This window comes from Equus caballus, chromosome 4, assembly GCF_041296265.1.
Source record: "Equus caballus isolate H_3958 breed thoroughbred chromosome 4, TB-T2T, whole genome shotgun sequence".
NCBI classification, from domain to species: Eukaryota; Metazoa; Chordata; class Mammalia; order Perissodactyla; family Equidae; genus Equus; species Equus caballus.
In genome coordinates, this window is record NC_091687.1 from 3,255,482 (window position 1) to 3,276,785 (window position 21,304).

The 21,304-nt window shown below is 37.7% G+C and overlaps 1 protein-coding gene across 2 annotated transcripts in view; it reads right to left on the reverse strand.

Moving 5' to 3' along the window:
- Window positions 1-21,304, reverse strand: part of PTPN12 (protein tyrosine phosphatase non-receptor type 12) — an 89,247-nt gene that overhangs the window by 10,943 nt on the left and 57,000 nt on the right. For both annotated transcript variants that reach the window (XR_002807302.2, XM_023638824.2), the window contains exons 6-12: window positions 21,231-21,302; window positions 17,795-17,854; window positions 15,757-15,899; window positions 12,603-12,669; window positions 10,189-10,266; window positions 9,992-10,090; window positions 3,786-3,871 (exon numbers count right to left, since the gene is read on the reverse strand). Coding sequence is in view for 1 of the 2 variants with exons in the window: in XM_023638824.2 (XP_023494592.1) it covers window positions 3,786-3,871; window positions 9,992-10,090; window positions 10,189-10,266; window positions 12,603-12,669; window positions 15,757-15,899; window positions 17,795-17,854; window positions 21,231-21,302 (605 nt within the window). In the remaining variant the exon portion in view is untranslated. The remainder of the gene's footprint in view (window positions 1-3,785; window positions 3,872-9,991; window positions 10,091-10,188; window positions 10,267-12,602; window positions 12,670-15,756; window positions 15,900-17,794; window positions 17,855-21,230; window positions 21,303-21,304) is intronic.

A 21,304-nucleotide genomic window follows, 5' to 3' on the forward strand; every position in this document is an offset into this window, starting at 1 on the left:
TTAAGAAAAGGGTATTGTAAGAATGTTCGTCCTTTTTAGAAATAAGTTGATAGGTAACAAGTATGGAGCTAAGGCTACTATATTAAAAGTCAGTACTGTCTGTGATTGTAAATAAAAAATTATAATTTGTCAAACTAAGAAAGTTTAACGTTAAACAAGGTAATACATGTACACTGTTATGATAGAAGAATTTTAATGGAACACGGTAGTCCCCTTCCACAGCTCTCCAGCTACCCAAAGACATCAAATTTCAACTTTTTTTTAATAGGTGCTTCTAAGATTTACCTCCATATTTCAAAATATTTCAAAATGCATAAACTGTTATTTCGTGATCCTTCTATTTCACACATTCTCTACTGTCTTCCTACAATGTATCTTCTCCATCTTCTCAGTATTGTCATATTGTAATTTTCAGTTAGTTCAATCTTACGACTAGATAGTATTCATACCCATCACACTACGATTTCATATCTTTTCTTAAACAACTTCTTGTTTTTCCCTAATAATCTACTTAGGTTTCTGATATCCCCTTCTACACGTATGTCAAACATTAAATTGTATTTTGTTTCAATGATTTGACTTTTTGTATTTAATTTAATTACCTGAAGCTTACTTTGGTGTTTGGTGTGATATAAGATCCTAAATATATTTTTCCCCAAGTGGTTAGTAATATTACAAGATGATGTAATAAATAACCCTTTCCCCTCCCTATTTAATATAAATCAAATCGTTTAGCAACAGGATCTATTCCCTGGCTCTTTACTCAACTCCATCAAATGGTGTATCCCACTAGCAGACTATTTTCAATATTACAGTTTTACAATTTTTAGAAGAGTTGGTCCCTGCTCATCACTGTTTTCATCCAAAGTTTTCTTTGGTATTTTTGCCTCTTTATTTATTCAAATGAACTTTAACATTATACTGTTTAGAAAAGATTCCTTTGGTATTTTGATGAGAACTGTACCAATCTGAAAAGAAGTGATATTTTAAATATCGCTGAGAAAAGCTAAATTACATTTAACTTTTCCAAACAAGAACACAACTGTTCTCATTAACACAAATGAACACATTTCTCCTTACGGTTTTACTTTCTACTTAAGCTTATTTGCAGGTATTTTAATCTTTTCTTCTTTTATTTGGCTGATCTAAAGGACCATTTTCTACTTTTATTGCTCCTCTCTTTCTTATAAATTAACAATTTTAAGGCAACATAGCTTCAAATGCCTCCATCTGAACAGACCTCAACTCCCTGTTGTACCCTGCACATCCTGTCACCTGCCCAGGACAGTCCAAGAGCCACAGACGTCTGAGAGACCAGTGCACTCTCCCAGGCAGCCCTTAGAGGAAGGAGATATTCGTGCACTTCTGCCAGATACCAAACTCTCCTTCAAGGCTTCTAAAATGCCACTTTTCCCTGGTTTTCCTTTATCCCTTGGTTGTTCTTTTCTTCTTTTACAGCTTTCTTTTAGTCTGCTCTTCAGGAATTTTCCCTCGCTCTTCACAAGGGTTCTCTCCTTGGTACTTTGTTATACTATACCCAGAATCTGAAAGATTTTATTGAGCCCCAAGTCTTCTTTAGCAGCTATATAGCAAACTGTCAATAAATGTTTACCTCCAGCCTAGACATCAAAATGTCTACAAAAGAACCACAGTCTGTCCCCCTCCAAATCCTATTCCTACTTAAAACTGTTTGAATTGAGAGGCATTAGAAGAAAGCATCAAGTATATTGTCACTGTCTCTCAAACATTAAAAAGAGTAAGAAAAATTTACTAAGGCATACACCCTTTTGTGTCTCTGTAGTATATGTTGACAGTTTACAGAACTAGCTAACAAGGTACACTGCCAGAGCGCGGGTGCTGGTGAAAAAAATACTGAAAACTGGGGGGCCAGCCCCATGGCTGAGTGGTTAAGTTCGCAGGCTTTGCTTCAACGGCCCAGGGTTTCACGAGTTGAGATCCTGGGCACGGACATGGCACCGCTCATCAGGCCATGCTGAGGCGGCGTCCCACATGCCACAACTAGAAGGACCCACAACTAAAAATACACCACTATGTACTGGGTGGCTTTGGGGAGAAAGAGGAAAAATAAAATCTTTAAAATAAAATACTGAAAACTGTATTAGTTTAACAAAATATGTATTGAATATAGGAAATTAAATCTGCTATTCAAAATCTCTAATATGATTTCTTTAAATATTTAAAAACTGGAATCATATGACTGATTAAATGTAATACAACAAACACGAACCTTCCTCTCTAGGTCTTTCTCCAACAACATGTCCTCTAAACCACCAATTAACTCATCTCGAGCCAGAAGTCACACAGTGTTCTTCGTGGAACACAATGGAACCCTGCCATTTGACTCTACTGCATAAACACGAAAAAAGACGACCGGAGCATATAATATAAAACCACACACATATCCCCAAATAAAATCCTGTCTTAAGCTGAATGAACATTTTTCTGTTAATACTTATTTGCTACTTCTATGTTATCTGTCTATTAAAGAATAACACAAGCCAAACTTTTGAAAAGGTAAATGAGACTTAAAATTCAGAAACTTCTATTCACTTGTTTCCTTCAAAATTAGGAAGTGGCTACCACTATTTGCTTTTGTTGTTGGAGGCAGATGCCCACATAAATCATAAACATCTGTGTACACTTTGAGAACCTCTCTATTGGCTCAATCTCAAAAACCAAATTAAAAGATATTAGGGTAGCAAAAATGTTTCTTAATTTGCCTTAAGGCCAGTACAATTTCTTTTAGAACTCTACAGAACTCACATGTGGGAGAGAGAAGTCTGAAAACTCACAGTCTACAGGTTTTAACTGGCTACCTTCCACAGGAGGCTGAAATTCCTATTCGGTAGAGACCAATGTGGAATCACACAGGCAAGAACTACTGGGAAGTTCTGTGAGTGCAGTCACCGTCCTGAGCAGAGACATGCTGAGACCCAAACCCCTGTGTCACTACAGTCTTCCTGCTCTTCCTCAGAGAAGGATGCAAAGGCATTCCAGAGACACGACTTCCACGTCTTGCCTTAGTCATTGAGGAAAGCTGTAGGCTTTCCCTTTGTGAAGAGGGACGACCCTGTTACGGTGCAATGACTCAATGCCAAGACCCAACCCTAGTCACCGCACCCAACTTTCGTCAACTTCCATAAAACTTGTAAGGGGAAAGAACTGGTGCGTCCTACATAAAGGAAGTTCCACTTTATACAGGTAGACCTATGCTTGAAACAAGACCCTGCACGAGCCATTCTGATAGTTTTATTACAGATCTTCTACTGTGCCCCATTCTAAAAGTAATTCAGCACCTCCACACTGTAGTGGGAAAACCAACATTTAATGAAAACCTAACGCGCTAGGTCCCATACGTAGCATTTTCACACACTTTATATCATTTAATCCTTAATACTTCAACAACAACAACAAAAAAACTCCCAAGGATCAAACAAGTGACTTATAACTTCAAAACTAGTAAGTGGCTGAAAAGGATTTGAAACTAAACCTTTCTGACTCTCTTTACATTCTTTCCACACTACCACATAACTGACCTAGCGGCAACCCTGAAAGACGAGGGAGGGAACAAAGGGGACAGGAATATATGTTGATTGCAACTATTATAAATGAGCTCAGCAAGAAAGTAAGAAAATCTAGGGAGAAATAAATTTACCTTTGCCAGTAATGTTATTACACATCTTCACACAATTTTTGGTAATCATACTACTTGTTCTGAAATCTTTAGAGTGTCCTCTTTTCAACGAGAGTGCGACATGTAATACCTGCGAGTCCTTGGCGGCTTCGGAGGAGGGGAATCCTGCTTGTCAGGGTCTATGGAGCTGACCAGATTTTCAGTGTTAATTTCATTCTGCCATGAAAAAAAAAAGCTTTATTAAAGTTAGGGGAAAGTAATTTTCCTTCCTCACGTTTCAAATAAATTGTTTCTGGGTTGTTGAATTTTTAAAACAATTTTGCCAAATAACAAAATGGATCTTACACTCCCTATACTTCAGCCAGAAGGACCAAACTTCAATGAAAGAGATTAACATCATAAAACAGTCCATCTCCAGTTACCCAAAGATCAATTGTGTAGAGCAGCATTTCGACATATTTCAAATGCTACAGTAAAGAAACAGATTTCCCAAGAAAATTAAGGGCAAAGAAGACAGGTTTTTTCAGACATCACTCCCACTGGAAACTTAACATGTGCAGAGAATAAAAAAGGCAACAAAATGAGACTTATATCCTTCACCTTTCCCAACCTTTTCTGGGACTCCCACTGCTACCTAGAACTTTTAAACTGGTCCCAGAAGTCATTTTAAGCATTTTTGCCCCTTCTTCCTCTGTCGCCATGGAGCACCCTACTCCATGATGAATACAGACCCCATGTCACTACCCAACCAAAGGGACACGGAACAGGCAGAGAGAGCCCATCCATCCAGGGAGGGCCTCAGCTTCTGCTGGTTACAAGGACCAGGGATGTCACTAACATGATGCTCCCGAGACAATATGGCTACAAGGATCTCGGGTTGTGCTCAGGACTGTGGATAGAGGCGCTGTGAAATTACTACACAAAACGTTGCCTTGAACTAGTCCCAGGCTCAGGAAGCACCTCATTTTATCCAGCCAGGCTGTACTAATTCTGGGCCAGAGGACAAGCAGGATTTTCACCCTTGCCTATGTCTCAGATAATTTTGGGGGAAAAGCCATCTTTGTATATACTCTGATCAATTTAGGAACTCTGAAACTGTAGTTGCCTATTTTATTAAAAAAATCAAAAGGCACTTCCACCATGTCACTCAAGGCAGCTTCTTTGTCTTTCTGATTCTCACCAGTGTCCTTTTTTACTAAGGACTCCCAACTAAAGAAAACAGAGACCTCAACTTGCCAGCAGTTTTCAGTGTGCCCTGTCTCCTGCTCTTACACATAATCAGATGTATGAGAAGAGTTTTCTGCATCTTACTATGCATCTGCCTCTGACCAGAACCACACTCACATCACGAGACAGGAAGCTTTCACCCAGAATTAAAGCCACCGACTGTGACGGACATCTGCTGCAGGGCTATCTGCCAGAGGGAGGGTGGCCACATAATTTCTGTCCCATCAGGGCTCTCTGAGAGGGAAAGGGGCAGCACTGTTAGTTACTGCGCCTGGACAACAAGTATGAGCTGGTGCTGCCTCAAGTGAATCAGGACTTTGGGTCACCACACTTTCAGATTACCTCAGACATCACCAGAATTTGGAGACTGTTTGAATCATAAAGATCCCTCTGATGCATTAAGGATTCATTTGCTTATTATTTCCATTAATTACAAAATCATACTCCTATAGCAACACTCATTAATACACTTTTGTACCAAAATCTGCAAATATTCACATTAAGTAGGTTAAAGATTACGGGTGAACCATATCAAACCGCTTCTACTGGACTGTTTCTATCCTACAAAAACACAGCACTTTTTTACAGTACAACATAAACAGCCTCATGTCACGTCAAGTCAGGTGCTGATGCCAAGTAAGTATAATATCAAACTCACACACACACGCGCGCAAACAGCTTAGGTTTGGAGAGCGTTTTGGATCTGGGGATGGCAGGCAAGGCACTGCGGATCTCTACGGGAAATGCGCTGAAGAGTAAGCACAGGAGAAGGTACAAAAATGTGAAGAACACAGTATTTTACTTCAAGACGTGTATAGTCTGGTAACATCACCAAACAAAAAAGGAAAAGGGTAATAATAAAACCATAAAGTGGTAAAATCAAGCTATGAAATCATAAAGCTATGAAATCAAAGAAAGAAGATGTTATTAGTAAGGATCTTAAGAACAAAGTTGAGAAATATTAAGAAGTTGAGAATACTAAGGTAGCATGTAGAATGGAATTAAGGGGCAGGTAAGATTTTGACAAAAAAACAAAACAAAACAGAAAACCCTGAAGGATGAAGGGGATACCGGGTGGGAAGGGGCCAAGAAGGCAAGCAAGGGCACCTGCAGGCAGATGACCACGTGTGACAAAGGAGAGAAGGTGTCATGAAGGGTTCCGCGTCCTGGGTGGATGAGAGAACGGTGGAGCCGTGAACAGAAAGGGCAAAAGGGCAGGAGGAACTTCTGCAGGAGGTAGGCTTTTTGAGCACAATGAATTGCATCTGATGAAAGGAATCAAGGTCGCAAAGCAGAAACGCAGCCCGGAGAGCCACTGCCTGCGCAGCACAAACAGAGCCTCCTGCTCACTGGGCTTCAGGAGAGAACAGCGCTCCTCTTGGATGCCCAGTTTGTACCTACAACGTTTGCCCTCCTCTTCCATCTTCTGACCCTCCTGTGTTAACTACAGCTTTGGTCCCCACATTTGTCCCAATGTATACAGCTCTCCTTAGTTGCTTTTATTACCAGCTGAAACAATCACCAACTTTTGAAGTTGAAAGAAATTTTAGAAATTAAATAATCCACTGGAGATTAGGTTCTAGTGTATTCTCATTTCAAGCAGAGCTTATTAAAGTTATTATTTTTTTTTACCATTTGACCATCTTCACCCATTTTGCTAGTTATTTTGCATATTAATATTTTCCACATAACAGCTATATCAAAGGCCACAAAAGGAAAAAAATCAGAACCTAAACTGTCAAATACTTAAGGACATATTATCAGTTGCAGAACAAAATAAATATTAAAATAAGGCACTTTAAAAATAAAGAACATTAGGGGCTGGCCCCGTGGCCGAGTGGTTAAGTTCACGCGCTCCGCTGCAGGCGGCCCAGTGTTTCGTTGGTTCGAATGCTGGGCGCGGACATGGCACTGCTCGTCAGACCACGCTGAGGCAGCGTCCCACATACCACAACTAGAAGGACCCACAACGAAGAATACACAACTATGTACCAGGGGGCTTTGGGGAGAAAAAGGAAATAACAAAATCTTCAAAAAAAAAATAAATAAATAAAGAACATTATATTTGAGGAAAAGATATTCAGAATTCACTATGACATCTAAAATGTAAAACACAAACTACGGAAGGACCCTAATATAAACTACTGCGGCTGTTAATCACCCTAGAATTGAAAATTCTGGTGTTGATAATGGCAGTGGTGCCTTTTACATGAGATAGAAAGGCACGCGTGCACACCCCACCAACGTTTGCTTACTGAGGGGTTCTAAATCCCAGGTCAATATACCACTGGATTCCAGAAGAAATTTCCTCCTTACCTCTTACTCTAGGAAGTCATTTTAGCTGTGGATACCTCTATCAAACATCATTTATTACAGTCTTACATTGCTGATCAGCATTTCAAACTAAAATTCCTACAAAAATAATTTTGATATAACACAGAGTTTGTTTTAGGAGCTTTTTCAAAAAACTTTACCTCTAAATTAAGTTGTCAGAGAAATAATAAACGGAGATTTATGCTTGTTCCTCACAGTATACGTTCAGAAAGGTAAGTAACTTATTTCAAATCACTTGACTCAACCACACAGTTCTAAGGTCATTTCCCCCAATTTTTCAGATTCCACTTTTTCTCTAACTGGGATTTATGGTCGCCAACCACATATAAACATGCTATAAAAAGTCACCTACATTTAAAGGTACCTAGAAAAGAAGATTTCTTAAGAGGAAAGTATTAAAAAATTTTCTAGAATGATAAGCTATCTTTTCTTCTATTCAACTGTCCTTCCACTTTTCTATCCATTCATGCATTGAATTACATAGTTATATATTTGAAAGTTCCTAAGAGAGTAAATCATCACAAGAAAAAACAACTTCTAACTATGTGTGGTAATGGACGGTGATCAGACTTACTTGATCATCACACAAGACACACAAATATTGAAGCCCTATATTGTACACATGAAACCAATATAATGCTATGCACCAATTATATCTCAATAAAAAATTAATTAAAAAATAATTTTCTATACATTTAAAAAATGTAAAGGTTAGAATATTTTTCACTTCTATATACTAAGGAAATGGTAATCTAAAACATCTTCATTTCTGAAGTAGAAAAACCTTAACTTTGAAACTAATCTTGCATTTATGGAAAAAAACGGAAATACTTTTCAATTAAGTTTAAAGAAAAATGTACAGCCTATTCAGCTTTTTGAAATATTAAATGAATCTGAATTTAGATAAAATTGCACGTAATATATAAACATGCTGTCCCATATTATAAAATATTTGGCTACATTCAGCACAGGTTATTACAGGCTTTAAGTAAACTAAAGGGAAGGAGAGAAGGTGATGTGTGGGGCCTGGTTGCACAATGATGCCTATGTTAACAAACGAAATAAGAACGAGGTCACATACACAAATCTTACAAATCTGCAACTGTCACTTAGGTAAAACTCATGGATCAGTATTAGATTATCTTAACACATTGAGATCGGCATTTGGCAATGAATCTCTCATTTGTAAAACCAAGAAATTTCAAACAATAGCCTGAGAAACTGCCAAAATCATGTAAAGGGGGAAAAGGAAAACAAAGTTTATAAATTTTGCAGCTCATTTCCTCATTTTACTTTAGTTATTGGGGATAAGTTGATTTATCATGTGATAGCTGTCTTGGGTTCAGTGATAAGCATGCAAAGAAGCTCTACCAAAAAAACAGTCCCAAACGTTCAAGGGCAAGGTTATTATATAGACACAGGAAATAGAACTACTTAGAAAGCACAAGCAGAAATGAGAACACCAAGAATACAGTATTTTTGTCAGGTCAAAAGTTTGAATATCCAATAAGATCTTTTAAGGCTAAAACGACATTGAACTAAAACATGCCCAAAAGGGACTTAAATGTGGGCTTATAATTCTACTTAACTATTTAAAAGCACGTACATGGTTAAGTTCGTACGCTGTGCTTCAGCAGCCCAGGGTTTCGCTGGTTCAGATCCTGGGTGTGGACCTAGCACCACTCATCAAGCCATGCTGAGGCCATGTCCCATGGGCTACAACTAGAAGGACCCACAACTAAAATATACAACTATGTACTGGGGGAGCTTTAGGGAGAAGAAAAAATAAAATCTAAAAAAGAAATTTTTCCCCCAAGGAAGATTAGCCCTAAGCTAACGTCTGCTGCCCATCCTCCTCTTTTTGCTGAGGAAGCCTGGCCCTGAACTCACACCTGTGCCCATCTTTCTCTACTTTATAGGTGGGATGCCAGCACAGCATGGCTTGACAAGCGGTGCCATGTTTGCACCCGGGATCCAAACTGGCGAACCCCAGGCCACCGAGACAGAATGTGTGCACTTAACTGCTGCGCCACCAGGCTCCCCACCATGAAATTTTTTTTAAATAAAAAAAATGAAAAGCATGTACAAAATAATTACAAAACTTTGTATCATCGTGACCAAGAACAAAATAAAATTCATGTAGAATCAACTTACAATTACTTAAGGTGGGGTGGATGCGAAGAAGAAAGAGAACAAGGCAGTTAATTTTTTAAAAAGTAATTTATACTTGAAACAATAATGAATTATGTGATTTTTGAACTAAGATCTACCCTCCTAATTATATTTTATTTAGAATACTATGTAACTTGTCCTGGAGTCATTAAACATCCATCATAATAGATTCAAACAGGAAGAAGGAAAGGAGTTAATTAAATCATGGGTAAATAAAAATAACTGCCATGAATATTCTCATGTTAGATAAAACACAAGAAGACAAATAAAAAACTAAATATTACATCATGTTAAAAAGTAAAAATTTTCTGGGGCCGGCCCCGTGGCTGAGTGGTTAAGTTTGCGCGCTCCGCTGCGGCGGCCCAGGGTTCGGATCCTGGGTGCGGACATGGCACCGCTCATTAGGTCATGTTGAGGTGGCGTCCCACATGCCACAACTGGAAGGACCCACAACTAAGATACACAACTATGTACGGGGGGGTTTGGGGAGATAAGCAGAAAAAAAAAAAAAAAGATTGGCAACAGTTGTTAGCTCAGGTGCCAATCTTTAAAAAAAAAAAAAAAGTAAAAATTTTCTAAAATTAATAGGCCAAGAACACCTACCACTCCATCAGCCATTTTTTGGGTTCCATGAATTTCATACAGCTGTAGCTGTTTCTCAAACAGTTGGGCAATAGCTCTGTGAACAAGCTCATACTGCTCCTATGAGGGAGACAAAAGGATAAACAAGGGAAAAGACATTAAAAAACAAGAAGGCATTTATGAAAAAATAGTTTATAAAGTGAAACAAAAAACTTTACCTTAGTCTGTACTGCAGAATGTCTTTGTGTTCTCATTTCTTGTATTAAATTAAATACATTAAATTCCTCTGGTATTTTCTAAAACAAAGAATTCAACACATGAATTCTGGAGTTGCTCAGAGAGACAGTTAAGACGGTCTTCCAGTTTTCATAGAGACCCTGTATACACACCAGGTAACTGGAAACATTACTGAGGACCACCTGCCATGACCAGACACTGTGGAAGCACCGTTAACCTTGAGCCTCAGCAGTCGGGTTAGTGAGCCAGATACGTGAACAAATAAATGTCCAGCCCAGGCACGACTACACTGCAGTGGAAATAAGGATGCTGTGACTAACTCTGACTGGTGGCTGGAGTGAAAATGAAGGAAATACACACAGGCAGATTCGATGTATAATCCATTCGGGGAACTCAGAAGCTTGACGTCGATAAAGCCAAGGCTGAAAGGAAGAGGGGTATTCAGGGGAGGAGAGACGGTGAGGCTCCTTGGGGTCAGACTGTAAAGCTAATAGTCTGAACCCATTTCACAGGGCAGTGTTCCCTGCGCTGGCAGTATACAGACCAGCTGAAGAGCCGGGTAAAAATAAAGATCCCTCAGCCACCACTCTGCAGACTGAATGTGAAACATTCTAGACAATTCTTTTGTACATTTGGAATTATAACTCTGCAACAGGCAACCCTGACATGAGCAGATTTGCTATTCAGGCAACTGTTGTAGCAGGGAAGATGACAGTCTAGAAAGGGGAGTGAGCGGTGGAGGTTTACTGAAGCAGTCTGAAAAAGGCAAGGCAGAAACAGATTTGAGGCACATTTACGAGGCAGAACTGTAACAACTTGGTGATCAACAAGAATATTATGGAGCAATAAAGAAGACAGTAGAGGTTTACTGTGTGGGAGTCTTTATATACATCAAAAGAGTTTCACATCACGTCCTAACCTAAGATTGTATTTATGCTAAGCCAAACTCAATCAAATGGGGACTATGTTCAAAATACACAACTTTTGAAATGATCAGCGTTTATTTGATTTGCTGGCATTCATCTAAATGCCTCTTCCCATCCCAATTTTAATCTTTTACTTTTACGTTGCAGTGTGATAGAAAACTAGTTAAATTTTATTCACTTAAAATTTATGTTTGGGGATGGCCCAGTGGCACAGCAGTTAAGTTCACACGCTCCACTTTGGCAGCCCGGGGTTTGCCAGTTTGGACCCTGGGTGCGGCCCTACACAAAGCCTGTCAAGCCATGCTGTGGCAGGCGTCCCACATATAAAGGAGAGGAAAATGGGCACAGATGTTAGCTCAGGGCCAGGCTTCCTCAGCAAAAAGAGGAGGATTGGAGGCAGATGTTAGCTCAGGGCTAATCTTCCTCAAAAAAAAAAAAGAAAAGAAAAGAAAATGAAAAAAGGAAATGCATAAAAAACATTTTTTGTTTGAGTGTTAGATGATTATAGTTTTTGAGGAATACAAAAATAAAACTTAACCCCAGAGGGCTTTTTAAGAAACTATTTAAAATTTAAATATTCCCTAGCAAAAGTGGAAAACAGAAAGAAGGCAGGGAAAAAAAGAGAGAAAGAATAGAGGGAGGAAAGAAGGAAAAGAAAAAAACTAAATATTTTATTAATCCTATTTTATACTAGATTGATATACTCACAGAAACTATTATGCTATGAAAAATTAAAAGCTTCTCTTTAATATACAGAAAATGAGCATATTACAGACTTGTATTTTTCAAATCTATAATGAGGGCTGTGTCCTACTTATCTCTATATCCTCCACAGTAACAAACACAATTTCTGAAAATAGTAGTGGTAGTAACAACAGCAACAGTAGCAACTAACACTGCAGGAGCACTTCCCGCGCCACCAGCTCCAGAGAGCCTTTCACAGGCTAACTGATTTAATTCCTGTGTTTCTAAGAGTAGCACCCCCTTTTTCAGATTTCGAGGAAACTGAGATATAATGAGATTAAGTAATCTGACTAAGATCTCACAGCTAGTGAAGGACACAGACAGAATTTTAATCTGGGTAATCTGGCTCCAGTGTCAGCATTCTTAACCACAGTACGATAATGTTTCCAGTTAGGGATAAATATTGACTAAACTGATTATACTTATAACTAGAATAAATATAAAAGGCAGTGAGATTCTATATTAGGAAAAGTCAGTGCAGAGTTTACCTCCCTCGTAGGTATTAATTCATGTGAACAAATAGTGATGTGTTTACCTTGCTGCCCATTATCTCAAGGTGACACGTATCATTTATATCTTTCACTACCTTTATTTCTCAGACAACAAAGCTATTTCTCAAAAGGTAACATGTAAAACAAAACATACGCTGTAATTTACTGCAATTAATCATTACATTTGAAAATCATAACAGATAAACTGGACATAAGGCTAATAAAAATTCTTACCCCAGCTTTTAGTAAATTCCACGTATAATCTATGGCACAAATGGCACCTGTTCTTCCACAGCCTGCACTATGGACATAAAGTTTGAAAAAACAATTTGATTTTTGTGGTAAAAGAACTATGAAATAAATGTGGATGGACATGTTAATATTCAGAAGCAAAAAAATCATTTAAGAAATTTCACAAAATTCTACTTATTTAGTAAACAAACTACAACTTAAAGTGTGTGCATGGTAAACAGCCCTAACATTAGTATTTAATTTTTATTTAATTCAAGGAACTTCGAAGAGTAAGTGACTTATAGAATACCCTGGAACCTTTACTTTGCCATTTATCTCAGAAAACCTTGTCTATCTAATAAAACATCTTGCAGAGATAAATTTACTCTATGTTCAAGGTGGCTCTGGTGCTCCAGAGCAGAGGAGGTAAGAGCCCACCACGTCAACGGGAAACAGGTACAGGAAGGACAAAGCAGCTACGAGCCCGAGAACCTGGCTTGAACACGAGCAGTGATTCCCCGAAAGAACAGACCACTGATGGGCTCTCACCCCCTCAAGAACTAATAGAACCTGGAGAACATAAAGTAAAATACCACAGGTTTTCTATTTTAAAACACGACACAAAAATACTTTAGAGCAACTGACTGTCAACTAGAGGGAGGCATATGCACCTCAGGATTGAGAATCACTGTGAGTAATTAAAGATGTTACTGACATCACCAGAATAATTGATCATTAGGAAAAAAGTTGGGCAGCATTTTAATGCACATTTTGAAACTTTTAGAAGTATCAGTAGTTTGTTAAACATGTAATCTAAGAATTCCTGATAAGGTAGATTAGAAATAACAGTACAATTTTTAAAAAGCTCTTAATAAACATCAACCATATTAATTTTTAACCAATGATATATTTGTCAATTCCACACATCAAAACATTTCTAGAATTTCAGAGTTAAGAGATACTGGGCTAAATGATACATATTTAAACTGATGGTTAAAAGTGTGATATTACAACGACATAGACAACCAGACCAATGAAACATAACAGAAAGTTCAGAAACAGATCTGAGTACATGTAAGTATTTATTACTGCTGGTGGAGTCTCCAATCAAAGGAGAAAGACTAAACCACTCGATAAATGGTACAAGGAAAGTCAGCTAATAATGAACAGCAAAAACTGGATTCTCGTCTCATAATTTAATCATTAAAAAATTCCAGATGGATTAAAAATATAATGTTAAAAAAAAAAACCCCTAGAAAAGTGCTAAAATATACAGGCAAAACTTTATGCACTACTGTGTTAGGGAAGGACTTTCTAAGCATATCTCAGCGGAGAGAAATCATAAATGTAGGGGGCCGGCCCCATGGCCGAGTGGTTAAGTTCGCACGCTCCGCTTCGGCGGCCCAGGGTTTTGCCAGTTCGGATCCTGGTCGAGGACATGGCGCCGAACATCAGGCCACGCTGAGGCAGCCTCCTACATACCACAACTAGAAGGACCCACAACTAAAAATACACAACTATGTACCAGGGGGCTTTGGGGAGAAAAAGGAAAAATAAAATCTTTTAAAAAACAAAACAAAACAAAACAACATAAATGTAGAGATTCACATCTCTAACTACGTAACAATTTACAACTTACGTATGGCAAAACACAAGCAGAATAAAAACCCTGAAAAACCATGGTACTTACAACATGACTAGAAGTTAACATCCTCAATATATAAAGAGGTACAAAGAACTTGTAACATATCATTATTAGGAGATGAAATGTCTGCTATTAAAATAACTGACAAAGTATAAAACCAGCAATTCACAAAGGAACATAAATGACCGAGAGAAAAAAGCCTGCCTGTCACACAGGCATTAAAACCAACAAAAAGATAACACTATTGGGAAGAGTGGGGAGAAACGGGCACTCCCACAAACTGGCAGGGGTGGGAATAATTATAATTAGCATCAACTTTATGGATAAATTTCAAAATAGGTATAAGAGCATGAAAACGTTCATGTCCTTTGGCTTAGAAATCCCACTTTTAGACATCTATCCTCATGGAATACTACGCATGTGCTCAAAGATTTCGCCATAGGACTGGCCACTGGACATTTAAACTGCTGTTTAAAATAGCCAAAAAAGGATCAAGGGAAAGGGCAATAAATTAAATGCCAAGGAATGGAGGCTAAATATAAAAGCATAGTGCAGTCATGATGTATTACAGAAGAATATTTATATGATTTAGAAAGATGTACATGACATATTAAATGGGGAAACATTCTTAAAAAATACTATACACACACTAAAAGAACATATACGAAAGTTTTAACAACGGTCATCTCTAGTGGAATTCTGAGTGATTTCCATGCTATGTGTTTTCTAAGTCACTACAGTTAACATACTGTTTTGGTCGTTTAAAAATATTAAATGGTCAGTTTATTTTTTTAAAGGAAAACTTTCCTATCAAAGTGGATTTATGAACTATATACACGGACTGGACAACATTGATAGAACAGGAAAATTTCAACTTGTAAAGAAGTCAAGTCAAAGCAATTTCTTTGTCTTTTAATTCTACAATTAAATAGTTTTTCCCTTTTAACCAGTCAACTACTTAATTAAAAGGTCAACTAACCACTGAATTACCTATAGAAAAATATTTTTTAATTAACTAAGTGGTTAACTGACCCCTACATCTCCAACAGTGAGCCACCCTTCTGGCCCATAATAAAAAGCAGCCCCTCCACTTCAATAACACAGGCATTAGAATCAGACCAAGCGCAAGAGAAAAACTGTCTTTGGTGCCCCACCTACACTAAAAAGAAATCTTGTTAACTATTTAATTAACCAGCAAATCTGAGTCTGAGAAATTTCATCTACGTTTTATGATAAATGTGAAGGCAGATATGAGTCACTTCAAGAGACAAATTGACAGCAGTTTTATGAATGAAGTATTATGACTTTAAGCCTCTTAGAAAAATCTAATGTAAATTAAAAATGAAGAGAAGAAAAACTGCCTTAGGATTCAGGTAGTCTTTATTATTTGGAAACCTATATAATGATCTATCTAATGAAATTCCAAAAATCAGGTTTTAAAATATCATACATCACCCATATTATGTCACCTATATTCCAAACTTTTCCAATATTTGGGAAATTCTTTTGTACCTGCAATGAATGCAAATAGGCACATCTTCATGTTCCTGGTATCTCCTCATCAAGCTTATCATGTCCAGGATAGAATCAAACGATGAGGGGACATCATGGTCTGGCCAGTTCACGTAATGAAACTGATACAGCCTACGGGATTCCTTCAAGAACAGATATTCAACAATTATGAAAATACATATGCAAATTTTTGAAGCATACAGAAAAGCTACACATCTCATTTCACTGCCATTTCACATATTTATGTGGTATTTACCACTGCCTTAAAAAAAAACAAACCCAAATAAATGACAGCCTATCTTTATTGACTATCACACACCAAGCACTGATCTAAGGGCTTCACATAACACAAGCTGTTTAATCCACATGTAACGCCATGAGGAGGGTACCGTTAATTCTATCCTCATCTCATAGGTAAGGAAATTCAGACAGAAAGATTAAATAACTTGCCTAATGTTTCGCAGCAAGTGACAAATGTGGGATCTGAACCCAGCAGTCTTACCTCCACAGCGTGCACCACTCCACCACGCTCTACATACTATGTAATTAATCTACAGTGTTAAATGTACGAACAGTATCATAAGCACTGTATTAGAAGCTACTGTAATTAGAAGACTAACAGAATATTTAAATTGAAAAAGAAAATTAGAAACAGACTTGTCCAACCCCAAACCCACCTGTCTTATCTTAGATGAGGGGTTCTCAAAGTACGGTGTGGGCCGCTCCCACGTCCCCAGACCCTTTCAAGGGGTCTGGGAGTTTAACCTATTTGCACAGCAATACTAAGGTGCTATTTGCCTCTTTCACTCTCATTCTCTCCTGAGTGTACAGCAGGGTCTTCCCAAGGCTACAGGACTTAGCATGATGTCATCACTTCAACAGCTAATGGAATGTGTATCCTTGTGTATTCCTTGTGTATTTATGTTTTTTAAAAAAATCTCAGTTTTAATTGCAAATATAGCAAATACTGAACGATATAACTCAGATAAACAAAAGTTCTTTGGAATCTTTGATAACTTTTAAGACTTCTGAGTCCTGATATCAAAATGTTTTGAAAATGGCTATTCCAGGTGTTTAACAGAAAAACCACCTCTTGGAATCCTGACAAACTGTACCCAAATTCTACTTCCTGCCTTTTCCTGAGTAACTTTAGGTAAGCTACTTAACTTCTCAAAGACTCTCTATCTTCATCTATGTGCAACATGGATAAGAGTATCTACACTATCAAGTTAGGAAGATTGAGATGCCTGATACGATACTGAAATTCAATAAGGTACCTATCATTACCACTATAGATTGAAAAATAGCAACCAAAGGATAATAAATGACTCAACTAAAGGGACACAATTAGTCTAGCCAACGCAGAGTAAGAGTGCTGGAACCACATCTGCTTGTTCCAGGGAGGCAGGAGTTCTCAGCATGTTTACAAACGCACTGGTTGGGGAAGAAGGACTCACTTCATGGCCAAGCTGAATTCCTTATGGTAGTTTAAAAATTAAGGGACTAAAATTAGAGAAACTGGGAAATAAGTTGACAGGCATTCTTTAATGTCCATCAGATTTTTCTTTGATTCCTTCCTAGAAAACGATTATTTTATATAGCTCTGAAACACTGAAGTCAAGGCCTCAAGTGAAAACAATACATATCTAAATGAAGACACAGCTTTGATGGTGGCTTGTCTCTTCCTAAAAAATTGTAACTTAGTAAAAGTGGGTAACAATTATGTAAACAATGCTATAATCTGCTTACTGCTAGAGGTAAAATGTTTGTAGCAAAGAAACCAACTATTCCAAACACAGTAAATCTAATTTAGTTTGGAAAGTTGTTCTAAGCAAGCTGAAATTTACATTACTTTATTATCTAATTTGATAAGCATAAGGCTCAAGACACTAAATAAAACATTAGACTCTGATTTTCTTCATTATTTTTCATAGCTAAAAAAGTTAACAATTCTTCACTATGTAAGATAGTGTACTATTTCTATATCATCCCTTTAAAAACTATCCTTAAAAATTGTCTCTCAAAGGAAAATACTTACATTTTGAAATTCAAGTAAGAGTGTCCTAATGAAGTAGTCTGTTCTTGCTTGTTCAGCTTCCTAAAGAGAAACACTTGTGAGTCAGGGAGAACATTAAAACAAAAACATATACACACTAAAACAAACAATGACCTCATATTTAAAGTCCACAGTATAAAATTAACCTTTAAAATTCCAGGTGTACCTGGTAATTATAAAAACAAATATCCTAAAAATCATCAATTTGTTTATCCAACCTCTGTTTATAGTATCTTTCTTTTTATTTTTTTAAACACAAGTAACTGTTAACCAATTACTTAGCTAGGAGTCTATCATCCAATAAGATATTTGCAACTAACAACCATCCCCAGAATCATGTAACAGAAATAATACAAATATTATGGCACTCCTCAGGACTGACCACCGTCTTCAATCATTTTATCTACCTAACAATCAACTCTCAAAACTGGATGCCAACTGGGGAAGGAAGAGGATGTACTCAGAAAATCCCCAATTAGTATTTCGGTTGATGACAGCATAACCACTTTAAAAGTCTCTTACTGTCATTTGTCAAAAGTATTGGAGAGAAGCCTTTACACCAGTTTGTCACTAAGCAAACTATTCTTTTTGACCTCTTAGTTAAAACCACAGATAGGCTAGGATAGCAACTGTCAAGAGCAAGAGAGCATACTGTTTTATTAATAAAAAAACTTAATATTATTCCTGCCTTAATTTTTAATATCATAGTAATTTATCTTTAACTTTTCAAATAACATTAAGGGGAAAGTAAAGTTTTACTTTGGCCAAAAAGGAGTATGGATGAAAACACTGGTCCAAGTCTTAACTTTTTCCTATCTGTAAAGGGCAAAATAGTAATATTTTTGGTTTGGTAGGCCTTAAAGTCTCTGTCTACTCAAATTTGCTGTTGTGATAGGCAAATATGTAAATTAATGGGCATGGCTGTCTTCCAACAAACTTTATCTACAGAACAGGCGGTGGGCTAGACTGACCCACGGGGAGTAAGCCGACATCTGGTCTAAATGGTTACATGCAGCAACACGAGGCTGAGCTCGTCAGCCACCCTTCCCCTTCCAACACCTCACCCTCCTCATCCTCAAACCAAGAGAGCTCCTGATACCGTCCTTTCTCAAACACTGATTGCCAAGTAGCCCAGCCACTTACTAAGGTTATTTTCAACAACTTGCTTTGTTTTTATAAATTTGATTTTTGTTTACATCAGTGATAACAAATCCTGGGTTGTCTGAAACAACCACAAGAGAAACAAATTACCTGCCGTTTTGAAATCTTCAAAGAAAAGTTTTTCCTTCTTCAGCATGGATCAATCTCAACATTAACAAATGAAATCAGCTGTTACTAATCAAATCAAACCTCTTATCAAGAGGACTTGATCATCTTTTAGTTCAGCTGAAAAACCACCCAAAAAAGTCAATTTATTTTTCCAAATTACAAACTATTTCTTTCTTTTCTGTACACATGACAGTAAGTTGTTTACTACTGACCCCCCAAATGGTCAAAAACTGCAAGTTGCTTTGCTGTTGAATGTTAACCACTATATGTTTTCATTGGAAGTGTGACATTTTGTACAGTTATCTTACTACATTTTAATGTACAAATGCTCACACATGCACACTGCACAGAACTAGGTTTCCTGGGCCGTCCAGGACTTGACACTGTAGGACACCTTCTGGAGTGGTGCGGGCGAGGCATTCCCTCGCAGAAGTAGACAATGTGGTATGTATTGGTTTCTGTTCATTCTAAATATGAAATGCGGGAGGAGTTTTAAAATTTTTACATTTAACCCACGAACAGTTAACTCTAATTTTAGCGTATTGATTGCATATTAAATACAAGCAGTTCAATTACGAGCTACAGTTAACATTATACAAATCACATTGCATTTACAAAGGATATTGTGTAACACAGCTTGAGTTTTTCCTACAACCACCTAGAAAGCACTAAACTTTGGGTGTGCATCAGAGAGATTCAGAAGTCATAAATACAAAGTAGTCATGAAATTATGGACTTCTTGAACTCACCAATGACAAATAAATCACAGAAATTATATTTCATTTAACCATGGAAAACAAAGTTAAAAACAAGCAACTGTGAGATGGGGAATGTGATGGTTAATTTTACACGTCAACTTGGCTGTGCCATGGAGCACCCACACATTGGTCAAACGCTGTTCCTGGGGTTCCTGTGAGGGTGTTTTTAAGTCAGTGGGCTTTGAGTAGAGCAGCCTGCGTTCTATTAATGTGGGTGGCCCACACCCAATCAGTTAAGGCCTGAACAGAACAAAAGGATCCGCCTCCCCCATGTAAGAGAGAAGTCCCCAGCAGACTGCCTTCACCTGCAACATCGGCTCTCGCCGTTCGACAGCAGACTGTCTTTGGAACTGAGCATCAGCTCCCTCGGGTCTCCAGACTGCCCGCCTTCAGACGAGAGCTGCTGCATTGGCTCTCCTGGTCTCCAGGCTGGAACTGAGCATCAGCTCGCCTGGTCTCCAGACTGCCCACTGACTCTGCAGACTGTGGACTGGCCAGCCTCCATAATCGTGTGAGCCAACTGCTTATAATAAACCTCTTTCTCTCTACATACACACATCCCATCGCGTCTGTTTCTCTGGAAACCCCTGACGAGCACAGAGAAGTTATTTAATTTTCATGTATGCTCAATCATGGTCTTCTGAGTTGAGCAAGTAAGACAACATACTTCTTTCAGGTAATTAAGAAAGATGCCATCATGCGTAACCTGAAGCAATTTGTTTGGTTGTATTCTAAAGCTTACTTATATTTTACTTCCTTTTTTGTTTTTCCTTCATTCTTTTTGTTTTTAATTCACTTTCTCAGATTTGTGCTGTGTTAGTTTTAGAACATGAATTTAATTCATTTTCAAAGCTCAATGAATAGTTAGGTCTACAGATAAAGTTTCATAAGAAATTGTCTGCCACAAAGGATCACTCTTTACTTCTAGGACGGCAGTTCTCAAACCCACCTTTGTATAGAATTATGAGAATTTAGGGGAGCATAACGTAGATATGAAAGATCAATATGATGACCTATACTTCAGTCATAAAGGGTCTTTCCCATTTATTCAATTTGAAACTAATACTTTACACCAATTTTCAAACAGATGTCTCAAAGCACAGTTACTCCGTTTATTTTTATACACATAAACACTTATCAACTTACAAAAAAGACTAACAGAATTAACATACTGAGGTACAAAGACACTATACATTTATGAAAATTTAAGAGGAGTGTAAAACAAGCATTCTTATTAATATGAGTTTGCTCTAGTTAACTGCAGTTCACACGGAAACGCTGAGTGCTTGGCTTGCATGAGAACGGCTTCACATCGCAGTGTAACTTAATTATTCGCCAGTCTACTGTGCCGATTTTCTGAGTAAATAATGTATATAAAAAGAGGTACTTACACAAGAAATTTTAAACGGTGCAAATGTTATAGGGTCTTCTCCATACAATGGCCAATAGCGCTCACATTTTTTCT